Genomic DNA, 20,638 nt, shown 5'->3' with positions numbered 1-20,638 from the left:
AGAGTAATAAATAATACCGTGAATTCCTTTATTGTAAATGGTTTAATTCATCAAAATAAAACTGACTGTCTTTGGTAAATTTGGTAGTATGGTGGTACAAAAATCCCAAGGAAATTTCTAGTAATCCTTAGATGTCATAAGATGAGATAAGATAAACTTTATTGATCCCACACCGGGGAAATGTAGTTGTTACATAAATCAAGAATAAAAAGGAGATGTAGAAAAAGAACAAATAGACAATAAGATAAGATAAGATAAGATAAGATAAGATAGGACTTTATTAATTGCACACTGGGAAAATGAAGTCCTTACAGCCAGCAAGTATTACAGAAGGATGGATAATGTAAGCATATATTAGCATTGATAACAGTAGTGCAAAAGAAAATGGGTTTATGATGTAGAATTGAGAAAAGACAGCATCAACACAGTGCTACATCACAGGATGATGGCATTAAACAGTCTGACAGATGTTGGGATGAAGGACCTGCGGTAGCATTCTTTCTTGCCCACTGGATTAGACTTAGACTGAACTTCCTTGATCCCTATTTGGGAAATTCCTTTGGATGCAGCAGTCTGCTACTGAAGGAGCTGCTTAAGCCCTTACTGTCTCAAGCAGCGGACAGTTTGACTTTTGCAGGAAAAGCAAAGGTGTTGCTAATAACATTAACTATGACTCTGTTTAAGTGTCCCAGTAATTCACAGCTGGTGACGACCAGCTCCTCTGAGTAAACAGGTGGAGCGTTGTGTGTACAAAGAAGAAATAACCCAATTCAAAAACAAGTGGGGAGAAGTATTGCAGTAAGTAAGTAAGTATTGCTGTAAGTAACTTCAGAGTTACTGTGTGATGCAGTGTTGCATATATTCAGTTGTTCTGACTCTTTATTGAAGCTACGTGACATTTATGTGAGTGAATTGACTCTGAAACTCACAACACTTTTATGATTCCACCGTTCCATCGAATGGGCATATAGAGCAGTGATTCCCAACTGGTGGGACCTGTTTTCCGTGGGTCAGGGGGCTTTTGCCCGGACAAAAAAAAAAAGAAGTTAAGAAAAAAAAATCCTGTGCTTTTATTTTGAAGGGGATTTTTTATGCAGCAGAGTGCCCTCTTTTTTTGTCATTAAGGGGTGATGGTGGGTCCTGAAGCCACGCCAGTTGAGAACCACTGTTCTAGACACTTTGTGCATATTCATCCTGACATATTCACTATCAATGGAAATCGGGATCTCCACAAGAATTGAAAGTAAATTTTTGATTTCAGGTTTTTCTGCACACCCCGAGTTTGTAATGATTGACTCATCAGCAGCTCATAGGGTTTGAGAGGTTAAAGAATCTGACCAGAGTGCTCAATAGATAAAGTTATATCAAATATATTTATCGTGTGAACTCCTTTGAGATACAATGTATGAATGTAATAGCATCTTTCAAACTATGAATACTTGTGACAGTGATGTGAGCTCAAAGACATGCAGTGAGCTTGTTTGTGTGGTATATATGTTGAGTCATGTTTTCATAAGAGTGTATCGGACCAGCATGTTATTTAGCTGTGCTACTATCATATTTCTGTAGAGAATGAGAGAATGCAATCGCATGACTGCTGAAGTTTACACAATAACTTTGATTCAACAGTAATGGATCATTTTCCTCTTCTGAGGGTGTTGTCTCATCGTACCGTGTGTCGGCGTGTAAAGAAGAAAAGCAACAACAGTGATGAATATTTCATTTCATGTTTTAATTACACAGTTACATTGTTCAACACAGACAATAACCTGAATTAGAATGTTTTACAGCTTCACACATCCAACAGAGCGAACAGTTAAAGAGCGGTATTAGCAACAGGGAGGAAAGCATGCAAGAAATAAATACAAATCAGAATTTAATTCTTCTGGCACAGTTAACTTCATCTAAAAACGGCAACAGGACCTTTTGAAGAGGGAAACAAAAGAAAAGGAGAAAGATCTTCGAAGCGCCAACCTTTCCTACAGAAACATGTTTTTTCTGTAATAATGTATTGCACAATACAGTATAGAATGCTTCCCTACACATATAAAACCATAAACCTTTTTTCAGTTTATGTAAAGGTAAAAACAGGACCATCCTGAGCCATGGGTTTTGGGGAAACAAGTGCTGTATCCACTGTTTGCCACTTTAGCTTTCTACTGTAGCTATTCATCAGTGCCCGTTTCACAGGAAGGACGTGTCACCATCACATCAGATGAGCCTTGAAACTTCATTGGTAGAGTTACTGGTTGGGGTAGGGAGAGACAAATGCCAACCTGCTAATATTTGTCTTTTCTAAACATGCGTTTTGCCCATATCATGTACATAGTTAAACAAATAGAAAAGTGGCTGATGTAAGGTGTTCAGAGACCCTTGGATGGTATTCTCAACAGCAGAGCCCTTTTATGCATTTGCCATCTATAACGTCTTCACAGAGAAAAGCATAAGACACCTCGACGCCGATCTCGCTCGTTTCATGAGTTAATGAAGCGTGCAGCCAGCTGAACAGAACGTGTGTCCGATCTTTTATGTCCAGTCTGGTGAAATCAGGAGGGAGAGTCCCAGTGAAGTGGAAAGTTTGCTCTTTCCTCTGCAGCTCCCGTTTTGGTGGGACTGCAGCCTCGTGTCCCACATAACACAAAAAAAACCTTAACCAAAGTGAAATCTGAAGAGGAAAGTTGTAGCTTTTGGTTGCATTTTGGTCGTTTATGACAAGGTCTGTTGGGTTTGGCTCTGTTATGTGAGGGCTTGGTCGCAGACAAGGAGGCACACAAAAGCACTCGGAGTTGAAAGGGACTGTCATTACAGGGTTGTACTGATGCGGACGCAAACACTGTATTATACTGCACATTAGCTGTTGCTACATATCGTGAATCGATCTGCCACTATGGTCGGTCTGGGATGTTTCATTAAAGCTCTGAAGGTTTCAAGTAGTTTGTACAGACACACGAAAAAATTGATTTAAAAAAAATACCACACACACATACATACATACACACACACACAAACACACCCACCCACCATGTATTCATTTTATCTCTGCAAGGCTTTGTTACTGTAAGAACACGCAATCAGCAGGCCTTTCCAAAGGAGATGCTTCCTTTATTTTTACAGAAGCACTATTGAATATGTAGACAACAAGCGCTTTGATTGCTTGAGTACGAATTCTACACGTCTGGCTCAGCCGGTTCGTCGAGCGTGCTCTTTGTTCTTGTGCCCTGATTTTGTGTATTTCAGACACTTTGGTTAAATGGTGTAGTGGAGCTCCAACCTCATTATTTCTGGTCTGTCAATACACACTGAGTCAAAGCCTACTATGGCAATGCAGGAGTACTTTGGTCTGTGCTTTTATTGGTTTTGGACAACAAATGGCATGTCATGGTTGATTCTGTGTTCGGTTATGTAACATGCAGGTTTGACTGCATGTGTACCTGTTATTAAAATTCCAGCAGTTTGGTTGGTGGGGTGTGATCAGAAAGGCAAGGTCTGAACAAAAATTCCTCTGCATCAGGAGTGATGGCAGTTCCTTTCAGTGCTTTAGTTTTGCTTTTGAATGTGCGCTCCCATGTCTGCTCTTAGCCCAGCTTTTCAAAGTCCAGGTCAACCTCTCCTGGTGGTTAGCTGTATGGTCACAGGAGGTAGCTAGTGTGAGTGGGGTTTTGAAGAGTGGTCTGTGGTAGTAGTAGGAATCACACAATGGGGGAAAGGGCACAAAAAGGCTGAGGTCAACACCATATCACGGTAATTATAACACATACAAATGCTACACACAAATGCAGGGGTACCTTGTAGCTTATCCTTTTTGAATTATAAGTCTCAGATAGTCCAAAAAAATGATACTGTATTTTTCTAAATGTGGTCCAAGTGTGTATGAGGCCAATTATGTATCTGCTTTGTGTGAGCATGGCTGCTGGAGGCCCTCTGCTGCTTTCAGTAAAAGCCTTGAGCCTGCTTAACGTGTTTACCAGAGGTGATCATATTGCTGGGGCATTTGGGAAGGGCTGAAGAACACAAACTAAACCCTAAAGAGGCTGCTTCTCTCTCGGCCTGGAAATGAAGACCAGTCCCAGATCTTCAGCTTATGCTCAAAACTGCATCTTTACAAATAAACGATAATCAGAACAAAAGAGAAACATTTCAAAAATTGGGTATCAAAATTCGGTTCGAGGTTTACTGGAGCTTAACACTGGCATATCACTTCAACCTACAGTAATGGCTTGTCCTGCATCTCGGGGGAAACAAACACAGACAGACAGACAGACACACACACACACACACACACACTCAACAGACACACGCAGGTTGATGGGGACCAAGAGAGAGGGTCACTACAGTGGCGCTTGAGCCGAAAGGATGGTAAGAAACAGAACATGTTTCTGATGTGATATATCAAGTTGAACAATTCCTAACTGTTTGGTGTGAAGCAACTAAACTGAGCCACCACTTCTTTTTTTACCCCGAACTACTGACTATATTTGGACTATATTTTTTGTCAATACACGCTGTTGAGCCCCCTCCTGCAGGATGTAAACTGGCCTGGGATGAATGAAACACATGACAATGACGTCATTTAGCCCCAATTGTGCCACCCCACATAAATGAAGAAGATTAAAGTGAAACATAAGCAAAATGAATGAATTGAGAAAATGTTCTGGAAATCTTGTAGTGTCCATCCACCCTTGATCTGTTTTTACCCATTTTCAGCTACATGCACAGTGGTCCTGTATGGAGCCACTTTACCTCTGCTACCAACAGTGTCCTCCACTCAGGGTCACATGACACTTTGATTTGAGGGAAAATTGAAAGTGTTTAACTTGTATGTGAGAAAAAAAAAAAAAACAAGGAAAATTGATAAATTTGAGAAAGAAACTGTGAGAAAATCATATTCTGGACATTAATCTTTAAAGGTTTCTGTTATTTGGCAAACACATTTTTGGACCTCTTTAAATACTATGTACATTCACATTAAGTTACTGATGTTACTTTAAATATATTTATATGTATCTATATTATATGACACCCTATGGGCAGTTGCTGAGGTTCCATTCAGTAGCTGAATTCTCTTCATATTGCACCTCCGTCCTCTCACTGTCTTACAATGCGAGCAATACAAAATATTCTACAAGAGGGGTTTCATCTCATCAATATAGATACAACAAATCAAACAATAAGTGAAATGTGGGGCTTCCTCTCATAAACGAGTGTCCTTGCTCTGACCTCACTGCTCAGCCCAAACTCAAAGGAGGAAAAACAAAAGGGAACAAAACTAAAACAAAGTCCATCTTTCTGGATATACACAAGGGCAGCACAAATGGACATCAGCGACAAGAGACATTATTGAAATTTGAAAAGAGGAACAATATCTACAAGCAGGTTCGAACCCTTCCCACGCGACTGCTCTGAGGCTCTGTCCAGAGCGGGCTGGGGTCAGGGGCAGACTTGAAGTCAAGTAGTTGGGGAAGAGCGCAGAAGGGAGGTGTGGGGTGAGGGGAGGTAGAAAGAGAGAGGAGAACCAAGTCTACACCGCCCTTCACTAGGCTCTTTCATCTGTTTATCATGCTTTGGAAAAGGAGGGAGTGAATGTAAAGGTAACAGCAATTCCTTGAAATATCTCCTCGTTGTGGAGCTTTAAAAAAAGGACTTACAAACAATCTTCCCATACGTCTCTGCAGGATGCAATGCCTTCTCGGACAATGTTTTCAAGCTTGTTTTGAGGTTTTTGGCAGCTCCGTTGCCATGTATGTATCTTCATCTCCTTTGAGGCTGTGTAGCTTTTCCTTTCCTCTTTTTTTCTCTCTGTCCTCTCTGTTACCATTCACAAAAACAACAACCAAAAAAAAAAAATAAAGAAATAAAAATCACACTGTGGCAGGGTTTCCATCCATTTCATTTAAGTCTTTCTTGTAGGCAAGTTCACAGCATTGTCCATATTCACTAGTCTGGGCCATCATTGAGGAATCGCTGTAGTTTCGTCCAGACTGCAGGAAGCAGCTGCAGAGCAAAAGCAGGTCACAGTTTTTGTTTTCTTTTTAAATGTCTGACTGTCTCTGGGTCCCATTCTGCAGCTTCTCTGCAGCCTGGTCCTCTCAGGGCTGGCTTATCTGCTGAGGAGGTGATGTTGCTTTGCGTTTGGTTATGAGTGCTTCTCCTTATCGCTTACTTACTCACTTTGGCAGTGTAATACAAAGGTTTGGATCATGTTATTTTTCATCTTTGAATTCATTTGGGTTCACAATGGTGCAGAGAGGTGAGTCCGGTGTAGATTTTCTTGGCTCGCTAGCAAGGTAGTTAGCAGTTTAAAATTAATTTATTTTCATATCATTATCGTTATCATCAGCATCAGCATCATCACTATTATTCTTATTTAGGATATTTGGACTTTTCTGTATTTTCCCTTAAAGCCAGAAAGAAACATTTAATAAATACTAAGCTGTTTTTCTGAGGAATTAATCACGTCCCTTTCCCTTATCCATTTGAAAGAAGGTATTATGTGTCTCCATTTGGACGCTGTAGAATGAATGTCACATCAGTGAACTGTTTGGACTGGTAGTGCACACGTCAGGGCTGGGCACTGTTCTCTCATTGGTGCTAAATTAAAGGGAAATCCAATCCAAGTGCTAATCGTCCTAGTCATCCCCCCATGGATGTTGCCTTTCCACAGCCCTTGTCTTGTGTCCTTATGTGGACAGCATTTAACATGCTTACGTTACTGAGGGCACATCACACCTTCAGGTCAAAGCTCATGTTTTCAGCAAACACATCTGATATGTTTCTGTGACTGAACACAGAGATAGGAGATACTTTTCATGCTTTCCACTACACTGAAACCCCCGGCTGGAATCTTTGTATTTGTGGCTGTGGTTGTGAAAGAGACAAAGACAGAAAAAGTATATATATAGATATTTTTTTTGGGGGGGGGGGGGTGACAAGTTGAGAAAACAAGTCTATCATCAGGTAGTGAGAAGATTTAAAGAAGAGGTTAGGATAAGAGGGAAATTAGGGTGTAAGTAGGGGAGGAGGAAAGGGAGCAGTGTGCGATGAAGATTCCTCAGTTTGGTTTTATGTGGAGTGTGGGCACTGTCGCATCAGTATGCAGGGATGGGACAAGGGTCAGACGTCAGCGAGAAGTGGCATCCAGTAGGGCGGGGGTAGCTGGAGTTGTGGAGCGAGAGGCACTGCTGGAACTGCTCTCCTTGGGGCTGGCAGAGACACTTCCGCTGCCAGCCCCTCCCGCCATACTGCTCTGGCCTGCCAGGGACAGGGGTCCTGGAGGAGTGCTCTCCGAGTGGGTGGGGGGCGCACTGGAGGAGGCTGAGGAGGTGGAGGACGGGGTGCCAAGAGGGACACTGCTGCCCCCTGGCAGCCCCTGCAGGCCTTGACCACAGACGTGGTGGTGCTTCTCCCAGTCTTTGTGTTGGCAGAAGGAGCCGCAGTAGCGAGCCGTGTTGCAGCCGCTGCACGTCTCACTTGCTTTCCTCCCGCAGTTCCAGCAGCTCTGGTGAGACAGTGGGGAGAGAGTGGGTCGATAAAAATAAGTCTCTTTTTTGTCCCAGGACAGCACAGAGTTTTCTCTTACACAAATAAATGTTGAAACCTAAAAAAAGTAATTCCTATAATCTAGTACATATGATCCTGTTCTTGTCTGTTCTGTTGCTCTTTTCATAGTGATCTGACATTAAGGCTTCAAGACCTGGTCTGGCACCACTGGTTTGCGTTACCAGCAGGTGGTGGTCAACTGCTCTGTAATGGCCTCAGCCTGGCACTCTGCTCAAACCATCTGGGTCTGTCTGCTTTTATGAACACAGACAACTGGACTGCTCCTGCAATAATCACGACAACATGGTGCAGCACCGAACCAAGTGCAGCCAGCTGTGTGGATTACACAACAAAGGATAACTTAGAGGAGACGGGGAACAAAGCCAAGGGTGATGGATGGAGCAAAAGAGCGCTGAAAAGGAGCAAGAGGAGTGAGTGACTGAATGAGGAATTAGGAGGAGTGAGGCAGAATGTGAGTGGGGGGTCTGTGGTACTCACTTCACTGGAGTCCTCCTGCTGGTTGATGACTGTTAGTGCATCCTCAGAGGCTTGCCTCTTGGCCTCGGCCAGCGCCCTCTCCATTTTAGAGCGTTCGGCTGAAATCATCTCATGAGCCTTCCTCTCAGCGTCCGACACCGCCTTCTGCAGCTCTGACATCGCCTGCCGCTTCACCTCATTCACCGCCTCCTCTGAGAGAGAGAGAGAGAGAGAGAGAGAGAGAGAGAGGGAGAGAGAGGTGTTACTGCCTGTGACCATCGTCCCATCCTGCCCACTCTATCATCCTTTATTGAGGCTCTTTAAGCTGCCATCTTGTTGTATTTCAGCGAACAGATGTACATCATCCAAGATTTAAAACTTTCTGCCAGAAAAGGGAAACAGCCAGACTTCAATAATTAATTCAAACACGTCTGGTCACAATCATTCCCAGTGCTGACAACAGCAGATGTGATGAAGTTTTGTTCATCTAACATGGTGGGATTCCCTGTTTGCAAGATTTTCATCTTGTCATAATAATAATTTTAATAGAAACTGCTACAGAGAGAGTTTACAATGAAGAGTGAATCATTTCCCCACCGGTGGGCATGAAAATCTCCGCTGCAGGGCTTCCTACCATGTAGATTTTATCATGGGGCTTTTGTTCATCCAGCACGAGCACAAACTGCATGAGTGAGGAGGTTGTGTTTTTACAACAGGCAGGTGTGTAGACTCCTTTCCAGATGGCAGTCTAAAATAGAAACTTCCCGCAGTCCCTTCCCAGTAAGAGGCAAGGAGTGATTACATTTTGCCATCTTTCATTATTGGCCTCATGGTGCAAAACAAATGTACAGTACATGATTCCTCGTAGGGCTTCATACACCTGAGAAATAACTTCCCAAATGTGCCCATTTTATCAATCGAACGCTAACGTGGTATGTCGTAGTCACAAGATATGAATTCCTCTACAACTGGCATTTTCTTCTGCCATTAAAGACAGCAGCATTTTTAAAGATGAAATGATTTTTCTGTCTCCTGCCCCACCTCCTCCAGATGTAGACACACACACACACACACACACAGCGAGAAACAAATGACAAACACACACACGAGTGGCTCTCCAGGTGTGTTATGCCAGCCAAGTAGAAGGTGAGACTGATACCGTTCTCTCCACTGCTCCTTGTTTCCTCCAGTCAGTGTTTGTTTGAGGGAGAACTCATAAATAACTGTCACTTTTCCTCGCCGCTCCACTCCACTTGTTTCAAACTACTGTGCAAAAAGATAGGCAGTGGGGGGAGCTGTACACACACTTTGCTGTGCATATGCGCCTGCCTGCGTGTGCATGTATGTTTGTGTGTGCATGGCTGAGCTTGATTCCTATGCCCACATGCTAAAAAGTTCTGTAAGTCCTGTCAGCATACAGTCACACTTAGTGATGCATCTCAATGCTTTCCCCTCATCCCTTCTCTACCTCTATCCTTCATTTCATTTCTACTCCTTTTTTCCTTTCTCTTCCACCACTCCTCTTCCTCTTTCTTCTCTCCCTTGCAAACACTATCTGCATTATCCCGAGCTTCTCAATTATCTGGCCTAATGCATGCACCACTAAGATTAGTTTGCAAATTTAATTAATTCTTATCAAGGAGACTGCATAGCAGATGCTGGGGCAATTAGCACTTAATGGAAAACACGGGGGCAGCAATATTAACGTTTTAATTCCACAGGGATTTGGCAAGTCCCTGAGACGTGTTATTTCTGTCTGCTTTTTCACACTTCAGATCTTGTTTTTCAAAAGCACTGCAGTCTCTCAACCTGAACCAGACCAGAGAATACGTGTCTGCTTTTAATTAAAAGCAAGAGGTGCTGCAGCTACATCAGGCAGGCTACCTGGCTGCTGAGATAGAGGTGACACATGCTCACATGTACGCACACGCACACACACACACACATAGAGGTGAGATGTTGTGAGTGCGATATGTTACTCACCCTGCCTGTTTTGGAGGTGCTTTAATGCTGGGGAGAGCGGGATGCTTGTAGTACCTGTATGAAAAACAACTGCAATTAAAAGAGCTTTTTTTTTTCTGCTGGTGAAAATGCAGCACAGTATTTTGCCAACAGCAGCAGCATCTTTCCTCCGCAGGGTATTGGAGTATGACGGCAACATAATAGCGCTGGGACTGGGGTGGAACAGGGGCTGAGCCAGGTGACTCCTGGGATGGACTCTATCTAACATGCAGTATACAAGAAGGCCCAGCGCAATGCAACACTCCCACCTGCTTCCATTTGGCTACAAACCGAGCCAAAACTTAAAAAACGGTCAAGATTTACTTTTGTTGGTATATCTGAATGTCTGTATTTGATTCACCTCAGTAATAAGTTTGCGCACTGTGCATGAGGCTAGAAAACAATAACGATGAAAAAAGAGGTATAAAACTTCAGCATGTGTGTTTCTTAAGACAATGGAGACCAGTTAATCTCCAACCTGTGCTGCGCTGCTGCGGCCTGCCTTGGGCCAGGTGACTGCATTTTCACTGCAGCTTTAACTGCAGTGGCCTTTCATAGTGGTGACAGATGGAGGGCATTTAGCCCTAATGACACAGAAGACCTCCAATCCTCTGCCCTGACGGACCTACGGCTGTAAGGCCTCTGCTCTGTCTGTCTCTGTAGCCAGGGTGAGGGCCCTGAAGAGTGATGATGGTGATTGTGTGTGTGTGTGTGTGTGTGTGTGTGTGTGTGTGTGTGTGTGTGTGTGCGTGTGCGTGTGCGTGCGTGTTTTGTTAGTCTGTGTGAGGTCAATCATGAAGACTATAGAGAGAAGGGGGATGCTTGGCTCTTACCAGCTTTCCTCCAGATTTCTTCTGGCAGGTATCCTGAAGGAGGCCTGTGTAAGAAGTCTCTGTGGATCTCTGAAACACACAAGCACAAGCATACATTCAGTCTCAATTACACACAAACACACACACACACAAACACACAGCAATAAGACTCTTGATTTGCACAAACGCACATCCACAAGTCTCCCTTTATAGTTTCCAATTCTATATGTGCTGGGACCAATACAAGCTATGTGTATGGCAACAGCAGCAAATAAGCTGTCATCAACTTTTTATCAGCCATTTCTGGGAAGGAATGGGAGCACGGGAGTTAGAAGTGAATACAAATCTTAATTATGAATGAGCATGCTGGCGGCATAAGGGTGCAATCAGATGCAGGATGTTGCAACTAGATTTGTATTGCCTCACAGTGTGAGCCAAATTTGTGAAATTGCAGGAAAATAAGATAATATAAATGACTTTTTGTGTCTAAATTGATATATAACGGCGTTTCAAATAAGCCCTACCTTGCTGTGAGTGTTTTGCTTTGCCAAACATGCCCTGTGTGTGTTTGTCTACCTGTCTGTCTGCCTGTCTGCCTTTCGGCAGCCGAAGAAGTTCCTATGGGCAGTGACTCGCTGCTGCTAGCTGTGTTGGAGGAGGAGTTGTGGTGAGGAGTAGGAGGAGGAAGAGGAGGAGGAGGAGGAAGGCAGTGCTGTCCGTTGCTCCCACCTTTTTTCATCTCCTCCACGTCGCTGTAGCGCCGAATCCAGTGATTCATCTCCTCCCGGTCGGCCTCCTGGCAGCGACGCAACACCGTCAGAGAGCGGCGCGTCTTCTCCACCATGTCCATGATGCAGTTCAAGAGCTGCAGGATTGAGGATGGGTTGAAACATTTAGTTAGAGTGATGAATGAATGGGAGGAGAAGTCTGACAGTACTCTGAGTAGTTGAAAAGGTCAGTCCTTCCTCCAAAACACATGCTTAGGCCAACCTAAAGTGACTATTTTCACACTAGTTTTTGAAATGACCATTGATAAATCCATAAATAAAACTCCACAGGTCATTGAAACAAAGCCCCTTAAAAAGGAAAAGGTTAGTTTTTTGGGCTGTAAATCTACCTTCTAGCGTGCGTTTGTGTGTGGCTGCGTGTTTCTGTCTTGGACTATCTGCTCATGGGTTGTGTGCTCGTCAGTGAATTTCGACATCTAAGAGCATCACAACAACGCTAACGTAACAGCTGGGCTGCTGATGAAAAAGTTGAGCCAATTCCTTCCACCCTTCTGCTCCATTCTCTGCCAACTCAACAGATTTCCTCTCCTCTCTCTGCTTTCCCCCGTACCGTTATAAACAGTGTCACTTTTTTTCCACAGAGCTCTGCGATTCCAGACCCGGCCAGGTCTGCTAAATGGGTTTAGCATGTTTGACATTCAGTCCATATCATTATTCCCATTCATCTTTCCCTCCCTCGGTCTCTGCCTCCTTTCCTCTGTCGCTCCACTCCCTCCCCTCTGAGTTAGCTATATTTATTTCAGTGAAGTGTTTCTAATTTGGCATGAGTCCAGGCCTGGCCGGTTCTCTCCATGACTGCAGCTCTTGTCTCAGCTGCTCTCCCCAGCTGGAGCTGCTCTCTGCTGGGTCCTGAGCTCCATCTGGGGCCCTATTTCTGTGTGTGCATGTCTATGTGTGTGTGTGTGTGTGTGTGTGTGTGTGTGTGTGTGTGTGTGTGTGTCTAGCGCACATGATTTTGTCTTCATGGAGTTGGGTGCCAGGAAGCCAGATAAGTGTCTGTCTGTTGTTAATTCACAACACTGGCACAGACCCCCTAAGGTCAGCTGTCCGTCAACTGCTAACTCAGAAGGGACGGAGGCTGTTCTGTCTGTCAACAGTTCTTGTCCCTGTCACCTGCATAAAACCTTTAGCACTAAAACCAACTTTAATCACCCACTAGCTCTATTCTTTAAATGAACAAAGAGGTGGAGGACATTAAACGTTGCTATCATGCTCATACGTACATTATCAAGGTGCTTCCATTCCTCTGCCCACTCTCGATCTGTAAGACGGTGGTCGATCACCTCCTCTTGGCGGGCTCCATGCACTGCTAAAAGACACACACAAGGGTCTCTGTTAGATTCAGCACATAGACAGTATACTGTGTTTCTGACTCCAAACAGCAGTCTGTCTACACCAGTCTGTGTATGTTCATGACTTGCAGTCTCTGTAGTATCTGCGAGGGTTCATTCATTTCTTGTTGAGTATTCATTTGTTCTCTTCTCTCCGTATTACTGTTTTATTTTCTTGTATTCTATTATTTGATCATTATTTATTCAATTACCCTTCCTTGTAATAAGATAGGTAGGAGCACCAGACTATCCACGATGCAGCGCTGTATTCAGTCATCAAAGTTTAATATCAAAGAAAATGACTGGTGGCAGGCACTTGTGCGTCTATGCTACAGCCTCATGTCTAATCAGTGAGACAGTTTGGCTAAGAATTCATCTGTTTCCTTTTGGGAAAGCAGAAGGAAGGCATATATGGTTGCCACAGTTGTAGCACATGGGCATGTATGGCTGTGGTCTTTATATAGACACCCTGCCACAAGGATTATCACACTGGACAGACAACTGGCCTTTGTTCTCCACATGCACCCCACTTTCACATGCACAAGCCCACAGTCTTGACCATATATCTGACTGCAGACCTGTAGATTTATCTGATGCTCTGAGTGCTCTGCAGCTGTTCTACCTGTCTGCCGGTGCCTGTCTCGGGCATCGCGGTGTTCATTGTGTCTGTAAGCGTCTCTGTATTGGTGTGCCAAGGCCATGTCTTCTAAGCGATAGTGCTGGGGTCCCATTTGGGGGTTGGGTGGGTGGGATAGGCCGTTGGGAGGGTGTGTGGGGAGGCCGTTGGGAGGCGGGTGAGCAGGAAGACCCGTGCTGGGGCTGAAGCGTTGGCTGGGGCTGATGGTGCAGGGCCTCTTAGCCAGGTGCTCTGGGTGCAACCCATCTCTCTCTGAGCTGTCTTTGGTCCTGTAAGAGGAGGACAGGGGAGCGTGTTAGAACATGAGCGCATGTTAAACAGAAACAGAAATTATAGCCAGGCATAATGTCAGCAACACGCAGTTAGCAGTGTACAGTATGAAAAAGTGGATCTAAAGACATGAAACATAAAACATCCCAAGAAGAACTTCATGGGATGAAAGCTGAGCTGGTTGGACACAAAACAAGGCCTGCAGCGTTGTTCCAGCTGTGGGATGTGTGGTATATGATGATCTACAACAAAACAGATCTGTGTCATACAATTCATGCTTATTTGCAAATATGCAATGGCCAGACTTCATCTCTTAAGCTCTGTTTCCACTACCACATTTACCATTATTCCACAAATGTTCGCCCAAGAATCTATTCAGCTGCTTCATATAAAAGCTGGACCAATCAGAATTTGTTTTGATGCTAACGTGGCTACCCTCGTTTCCAAAAAAAATCTGCAGCCACACGGCTCATTTCTCTCTCAGTTTTATTGAGAAACAGATATTTGACACCACGTTAAAGTCTGAAGGGAGAGAATTAACCAGCTAGCCCATCTATGACCTGGCCAGACCACAATGAGTAATGTGAAAACTGTGGGATGGCTATGCCAGGCTAAAAAAACAATGCCAGTGTATTACTTCATAGTTCAGGAAAACATGCCCCAGCGGGGACCAGAACGCCCTGAAATCAGATCAAGGTGGCAAAAAAAGCTGTAAAAACATGTAGAACAAATCGACAGAGCTAATAATTTTATCAAAACAAATGAAGACATGGACTCTAGATGCAAAAGAAGCCTTGTATCTTTGTGTGAACAAATAATCTGTCAAATCACAAATCACAGTTTCCTATATACTATAAGACTAGAGCATCTAGTACTGGGGACCGTACCTGTTTGAGGAGCTCTGGCAAGAAACAAAAACTTGTTTTTTTTTTTATAATTCAACAACTCCCACGTGGTGTATATAAACACACATTCTCACACATGTATCCCTGCTGAGAGCTGCTTGTTGTTCAGTTACAGTACGGCAGCGGCACTCCAAAGCTTTTGCACAGCTGTACGCCATATGTACCAAACAAAGCCAAGTCCAACTGTACACCCTGCATCTCGAGCTCTTAATCTGAATATCCCTCAGCCCACACTTAGATTGCAAGTATTTCTCCCCTCTCCCTCCCACCCTGCTCTCGGGCTTAAGGGGCAATATGGGCTGAATGCTGTGTGTTTGGCAGATGTTTGGTGACTCTCATTTGTGTCTGCGTACTTGAAGTGTGTGTGTGTGTGTGTGTGTGTGTGTGTGTGTGTGTGTGTGTGCGTGTGTGAGCGGTTGTGTTTTCAAGCCATCTGGACAGTTTAAATGGGAGTGTTGATATTAATCTGTTTAGCTGGATGGCAATAGCCACGCATTCGGATAGAAGTCACTCTTTATCATCCTGGGGATCAAAAGCGAATAAATGTAACGCAGCACCATGAAGATGATGTGAGTTTATGTGTGTGCGTGCGGGCGTGTGTGTGCTCACACTTATGATTGTGTATATTTGTGCATGTCGGCCGTACTCGTACACATCCCTTGCTTTAATATCTGACAAATCAGAAGAACAGCTGGCAGGACGTAGGCCCTGCCTCAGCCTGAACCCCCCTCCCCCTCCTCCACTGGGCCCTGCCTGCTGTGTATAAGCCACAGGTCGGGAGGCGGAGGTGTGCGGATTACAGTGGGATTGCACGTTCGGCTCCAACCCCTCGTCCCACCACCACCCACCTCCCCACACCCCTCTCAGGATGTGCTCTGTGTTATGGTCAGCACATCACCATCTGGACACATCCCTGACATATGGACAGCTGCTGGGAGCCCGCAGGTCAGGCAGTCCGAGAAAGTGAGAGGGAGAGAGAGAGAAAGAGAGAGAGAGAGCGAGTGAGAGAGGTGAAGAAGTGAAGGGCCAGTATGAGACCAAGGCAGAAAAGGGAAGAAAAGGAAATGCCAGTTAATTCTCTCTTGTGTCGTCTTCTTAGCTGGGTGCATTAAGTAGAGCACTCAGGAGAAATGTGGGACAATTGCACACCACAGCTCACTGCTGGTCTTTGGGTTGTGCTGAGGACATCTACTGTATTTTACACCCTCTTCTCTGGCTCATTCTCTCGTTTCCTACTCTGCATTTATCTCACCCCTCCCTCCCAGAGCTGGCCTGGCATCAGGGCTGTCCAGACTTCCGCCTCCCGCACAGAGGATTTATGGGCTCCCCTTGTCGCTTGGCATTCTGAAATACCCTGAAATAATTCATATACAACGCTGGCTGTGTGAGAGTCTGCCAATGTATGTGTGCCTCTGAAGTCTGTGTTTATGCGTGTGCTTGTCTTTAATGGAGAGCTGCTACCTGTCAGGGGTCCTTCTCTTGCCATGCTCATTCATCTCCAGCATGATCTCGGAGGAGTCGAGCGGTGAGCTGGCATTGGCATCCAGGAGAAGCTGCTCGTGTTGGGCCAGATACTGAGCTGGAGTCTGCTTGGCCAACCTGGCACAGTGGAGCAACTCTCTCTGCAGCAGGGGCAGGTTTGCCTTCAGTGGTTAAAAAAAAACAAAAAAAAACAAGGAAGACAGACAGGTCGGCATTAAGAAAGAAATAAGTTGTTGTTGGGAGGATATAGATTCCTTGAACTGATGTAAATGTAGAGAGGAGGGTTAAGTGGACAAGAGGTGAGATTGAAACTCATGGGGGAACAACAGATAGATGGGGTGAGAGTGAAATAATGCCAGATTAGGGCATGAAAAAAGAAAGTGATAGATGAAGAGACAGGACAAGATAAGACAGGCCCCTTGACACCTTCCTCTGCCATGTGTCTCTCTCTCTCCAGGGTGTGCTGATGTGTATATTGTGTGTGTGCGTGTGTGTGTGTCAGTGCTGTCAAACAGCTCTCTCAGACCTGTCTGGTTGATATAATGCAGTCATTGCTGCAATGTCCCAGATGTGGAGGATCATCGCACTCCAGGAGGTCTGACACACACACACACACACACACACACACACACACACACATACACACATACACACACACTACTTTTAACAGGCATTCAAAAGCACATCCCACTGTTTCCTACATAGTACTACAAGTACAAGTACACCTACAGGTTTCCAATCAAGACAAGGTTTCCCTCCCTGCCTCTCTGTCAACCCTTTCTGTTTGGAGGCAGAAAAGGAGCAGTATGATATCTGCACACACACTAACACAAAGTCCTGAATACTGGCCATATGGACAGCAGCAGAGAGCTTTGAACTTGTCGACTGAAGACATCAGACTTGATTTAGCTCACATAAAATCTGTGCGCGAGTACTTACCTTCAGGAAGGGAATGACGAACGGCCTCAGAGGGAAGTTGGTGGCCTCGTGAAGTTTGGAGTGAAACTCTTCGATGGTGAGAGTGGAGTTCTGTCCAAGAGAGTGGAGTTAGACAATGTGTGGAGGCAAGAGTCACTAAGAACTTTAATAACAGGCTTACAGCAGTCCCTAAAAAATATTATTGTCTGGACAAGGTCCATATCTTATGCAAACAAGATAATATGTTGTGCCCACAAGTTATCTTTCGTGCACAAGAGAAAAAATATTAGCTTGTGGGACTGTAAGCAAAACACTCTGCAACACATTAATTAACTGTATGCTATTATCAAATAATAAGAAGATACAAACAAATAAATAAATTGTTGAATGATTTCATGGGTAGTACCGTTGGAGACAGTCATCAAAATGTTATATTCTACATGAATATAATGAGAACTCACCACCAGCCCCAGCACGAGGCTGCGCACTCTCTCTCCAATCTCAGGCGATATGTCGTTGCCAAACTGCTGCAGCGTGGTCAGGAAGCGCTTCAGTTTGCAGAGTTGCCGGGCACCGCACGCGGGCGGGAGCTGCTGGTTGGAAAGCGAGGCCGTCGAGGACATGGCTGGCCCATTACTGAAGCCGTTAGGAGTGGACGGAGCACCGTTCAGCGATGTAGGAGAGTGGCTGCTCCCATTCAGCACTGCAGATAAACAGACAGAAGGAAGAGACAACGTGAACTGGGTCAGTAGTTTTTGAGGGGCCTGGGGGGGCAACTGACAGACCTGGGGGCACGATGAGGGCAGGAGCACTTAAATCCTGCTGATTGAGGAGGCTGTGGTTCAGATTAAACATGAGTAACGCAAACATTGCACTCAAATTTGACACTACTCCTACAGCATATCATGCACCAAGTGACTTCCGTGGTGCAATTTTCAGCCGGTTTGACTGAGAGCTGTGCGTGTGTGTTTGTGTGTGTGTGTGTGTTTGCAGTAACTTCAGCTGTCTCACAAGTGGTACCATTTGACCCCCCTCCCCCTCTATCTCCCCCTGTATCAGACTATTCCACCCTGCTCCTCACCCTCTCCCCCTCACTCACTAGGACACAACTATAAGAGGAACTTGTTAAAGAGGTGCCAAAAATAGTCCTGAAGCCTGTGTTACTTTTATTCCAATAGCAGGTGTGTAGCTAAATCTGGCTCTACACATGTCCACCAGCTGAAAGTAGATTTGCAGCTTTAAGGTTCAGAATACACAGAGCATTCAGGCACATATATAATCACTCCCATATTCTTCATAATGAAGGCACAAACAAACTTGGAAATAAACAGAAGCTCTCTCTCACACACAAACACACACACACACACACACACACACACACACACACACACACACACACACACACACGTTTGACCTTTCCCCGGTTTTTAGATTTTCACGACACAAAATGAATGCAGGGTGCATCGTCAGTCTTATATGATGTCAGTGTCAAACAAAAAAACTGTTTTTCTATCTCTTCTCTCTCATCACTGTGTCATTTTTTTACATTTATGTCCAATATGTCTGTGTTTAAATAAGAAATGGTGACAAAATGTAACATAGTTTTCTCTCAGGTTAAACATATAATGGTCTTTTTATGTATACACCTGTAATCAAATAATTGTATTGTATTATAACAGCATATGCTAGCACTCGCACTGAGCATGGCATCGAAACTCTAATTTTATCACTGCTACAGCAACCTATTATTTAAAGGACTCTGCAGTGAGCCATTGTGGATACAATACATACATCACACAATACACCAAATGCTCACATCTATGTTTAATATAGTGCATGGTCCCTTAAAAATAAACTTAAATAAAATACTTATACTCATACTTGAAAACGAGACTCTAAACAGTTTATTTGTTCAATAGTCCAGTTTCCGTGGTTCCTCTCAGGCATGCTTGCTGAACACATATGGGCTGACCCATGTGATCCCAACAGGCAGCACTTGTGTTCTGGTTTTAGAGAGAGGGAGAGGTGCGAGGAGAGAGCTACACTGCTGACCGCCAGCCACAACAGGTGAAACAACATGGCCTGTCATTGCTATATAGGGAAGAAAGTAGTCTACACACCGCATCACCACCCCGGCCACTGCCGCCCAACCAGCTGGTAAACAACACAGACACACATGCACACACAATGCCACAGCCGCACTTGCACATGCGCTCAAAGACACTTGTCACACTTGCAAGGGCATTCTGTTCGAAATACACATACACACACACATATAATGCTTGCAGAGACACACACCTGACAAACAAGTGGCTTCGACACTTGTCAACCAGAAAGAGGAAGAAACACATATTTGGAATTTCTCTCCCTTTACACAAGCATATAAAGTGTTCACGACAGTTGGCTTAAAAGGCACAAAATTTGACTGTGTAGTCCGCTGCAGATGGCTTGTGAGGTACTGCAGAAGTGTACTAATTTGTCTAATTTATTACAGATTGATAGGTGAATAGTTTTTTTTAACATGTAGCAGGTCTTAATGCACTGAAATACTGTTGTGGCAAGAGGTTTGCGTAATCTACACTTCAACTTTGGAATCAACTGTCTTTCATCTGACAGTGGACAGGAAACAAACAGAGAGAGAGAGAGACAGGGAATGACACGCAAACAAAGGTCCCTGACCAGAGTCAAACCGCGGACATTGTGATCATAGTACATGATGCATCTTAACCTCAAGGCCACTGGTTGCCCCAATTTAGTACAGTTTTAATCTGGCTGCCAAAATGGCATTTGACCTACAAATGATGCTTAGATATGCATGTCAGCGCTGTAGAGAAGCACCATTTGCAAAGATGTAGGTACCAGCTCATGTAACTATGGTCATGTTCTCCAGCGCTTACTGTGAAATGAAGACTTAGAGCTGTTACAGCGATGGGTCGCCGGTCCAGCACGCCTACCAGCTCACTGTTTTTCTCACACCTGCCTGGTTAACTTCCTGCTGACCTGACTCTTCAGCACAAAACGATCATCTTTAAGTTAAAAAAAAAAAAAGTATTTCAAAGCATAAAAGCTAAACATCTGTGGAACATGTGCAGCTACGTAGTTTATGGTAAAGGTTTGAACTATAGTTGATGTGCCTTCACTAGAGTTGACTCTAAGTGTCAAACATAGCTGTAGCTCACTTGATTTACTGGTAGTGGGGGTGAATGAAGCGTTACGATTGGTTGCTTGGCTGACAGCCGGGGGTGGAGGAGGCATGGTGGGTGGGGTGGACCTGGGCTGGGTTTTCACATCCGCAGGTGAATCTGGCATTGTTCCAACCTTCTGCACTCTGCTACCTGTGAAATGACAGGGGGGAAAGAAAGAGAAAAACAGACATCAAGATGGAGCTCAGGATGAAACACAAAAATTCATTCTTTCAAAGCGGAGGCAGTTGGGTAAGGAGGACAGCATTGGTATTTTCACCTGGGAGACATCGATTGTT

The 20,638-nt window shown here is 44.5% G+C and overlaps 1 protein-coding gene across 9 annotated transcripts in view; it reads right to left on the bottom strand.

Moving 5' to 3' along the window:
* Nucleotides 1-1,711: 1,711 nt before the first annotated feature.
* cbfa2t3 (CBFA2/RUNX1 partner transcriptional co-repressor 3) overlaps nt 1,712-20,638 on the bottom strand; it is a 41,540-nt gene continuing 22,613 nt past the window's right edge. For 2 of the 9 annotated variants that reach the window (XM_076729849.1, XM_076729897.1), the window contains exons 2-12: nt 20,337-20,492; nt 17,619-17,860; nt 17,179-17,268; nt 16,219-16,400; nt 13,568-13,851; nt 12,838-12,923; nt 11,403-11,691; nt 10,848-10,916; nt 9,997-10,050; nt 8,035-8,225; nt 1,712-7,495 (exon numbers count right to left, since the gene is read on the bottom strand). In XM_076729849.1, coding sequence (XP_076585964.1) covers nt 7,118-7,495; nt 8,035-8,225; nt 9,997-10,050; nt 10,848-10,916; nt 11,403-11,691; nt 12,838-12,923; nt 13,568-13,851; nt 16,219-16,400; nt 17,179-17,268; nt 17,619-17,860; nt 20,337-20,492 — 2,021 coding nt within the window. In that variant the 3' untranslated portion in view covers nt 1,712-7,117. The remainder of the gene's footprint in view (nt 7,496-8,034; nt 8,226-9,996; nt 10,051-10,847; nt 10,917-11,402; nt 11,692-12,837; nt 12,924-13,567; nt 13,852-16,218; nt 16,401-17,178; nt 17,269-17,618; nt 17,861-20,336; nt 20,493-20,638) is intronic. The other 7 variants (XM_076729873.1, XM_076729881.1, XM_076729856.1 and 4 more) reach the window with 7 other exon arrangements.

This window comes from Chaetodon auriga, chromosome 1, assembly GCF_051107435.1.
Source record: "Chaetodon auriga isolate fChaAug3 chromosome 1, fChaAug3.hap1, whole genome shotgun sequence".
In the NCBI taxonomy this organism is placed as follows: domain Eukaryota; kingdom Metazoa; phylum Chordata; class Actinopteri; order Chaetodontiformes; family Chaetodontidae; genus Chaetodon; species Chaetodon auriga.
Note: the sequence above shows the minus strand (reverse complement) of the source record. Positions and strands in the feature narration are given on the sequence as shown.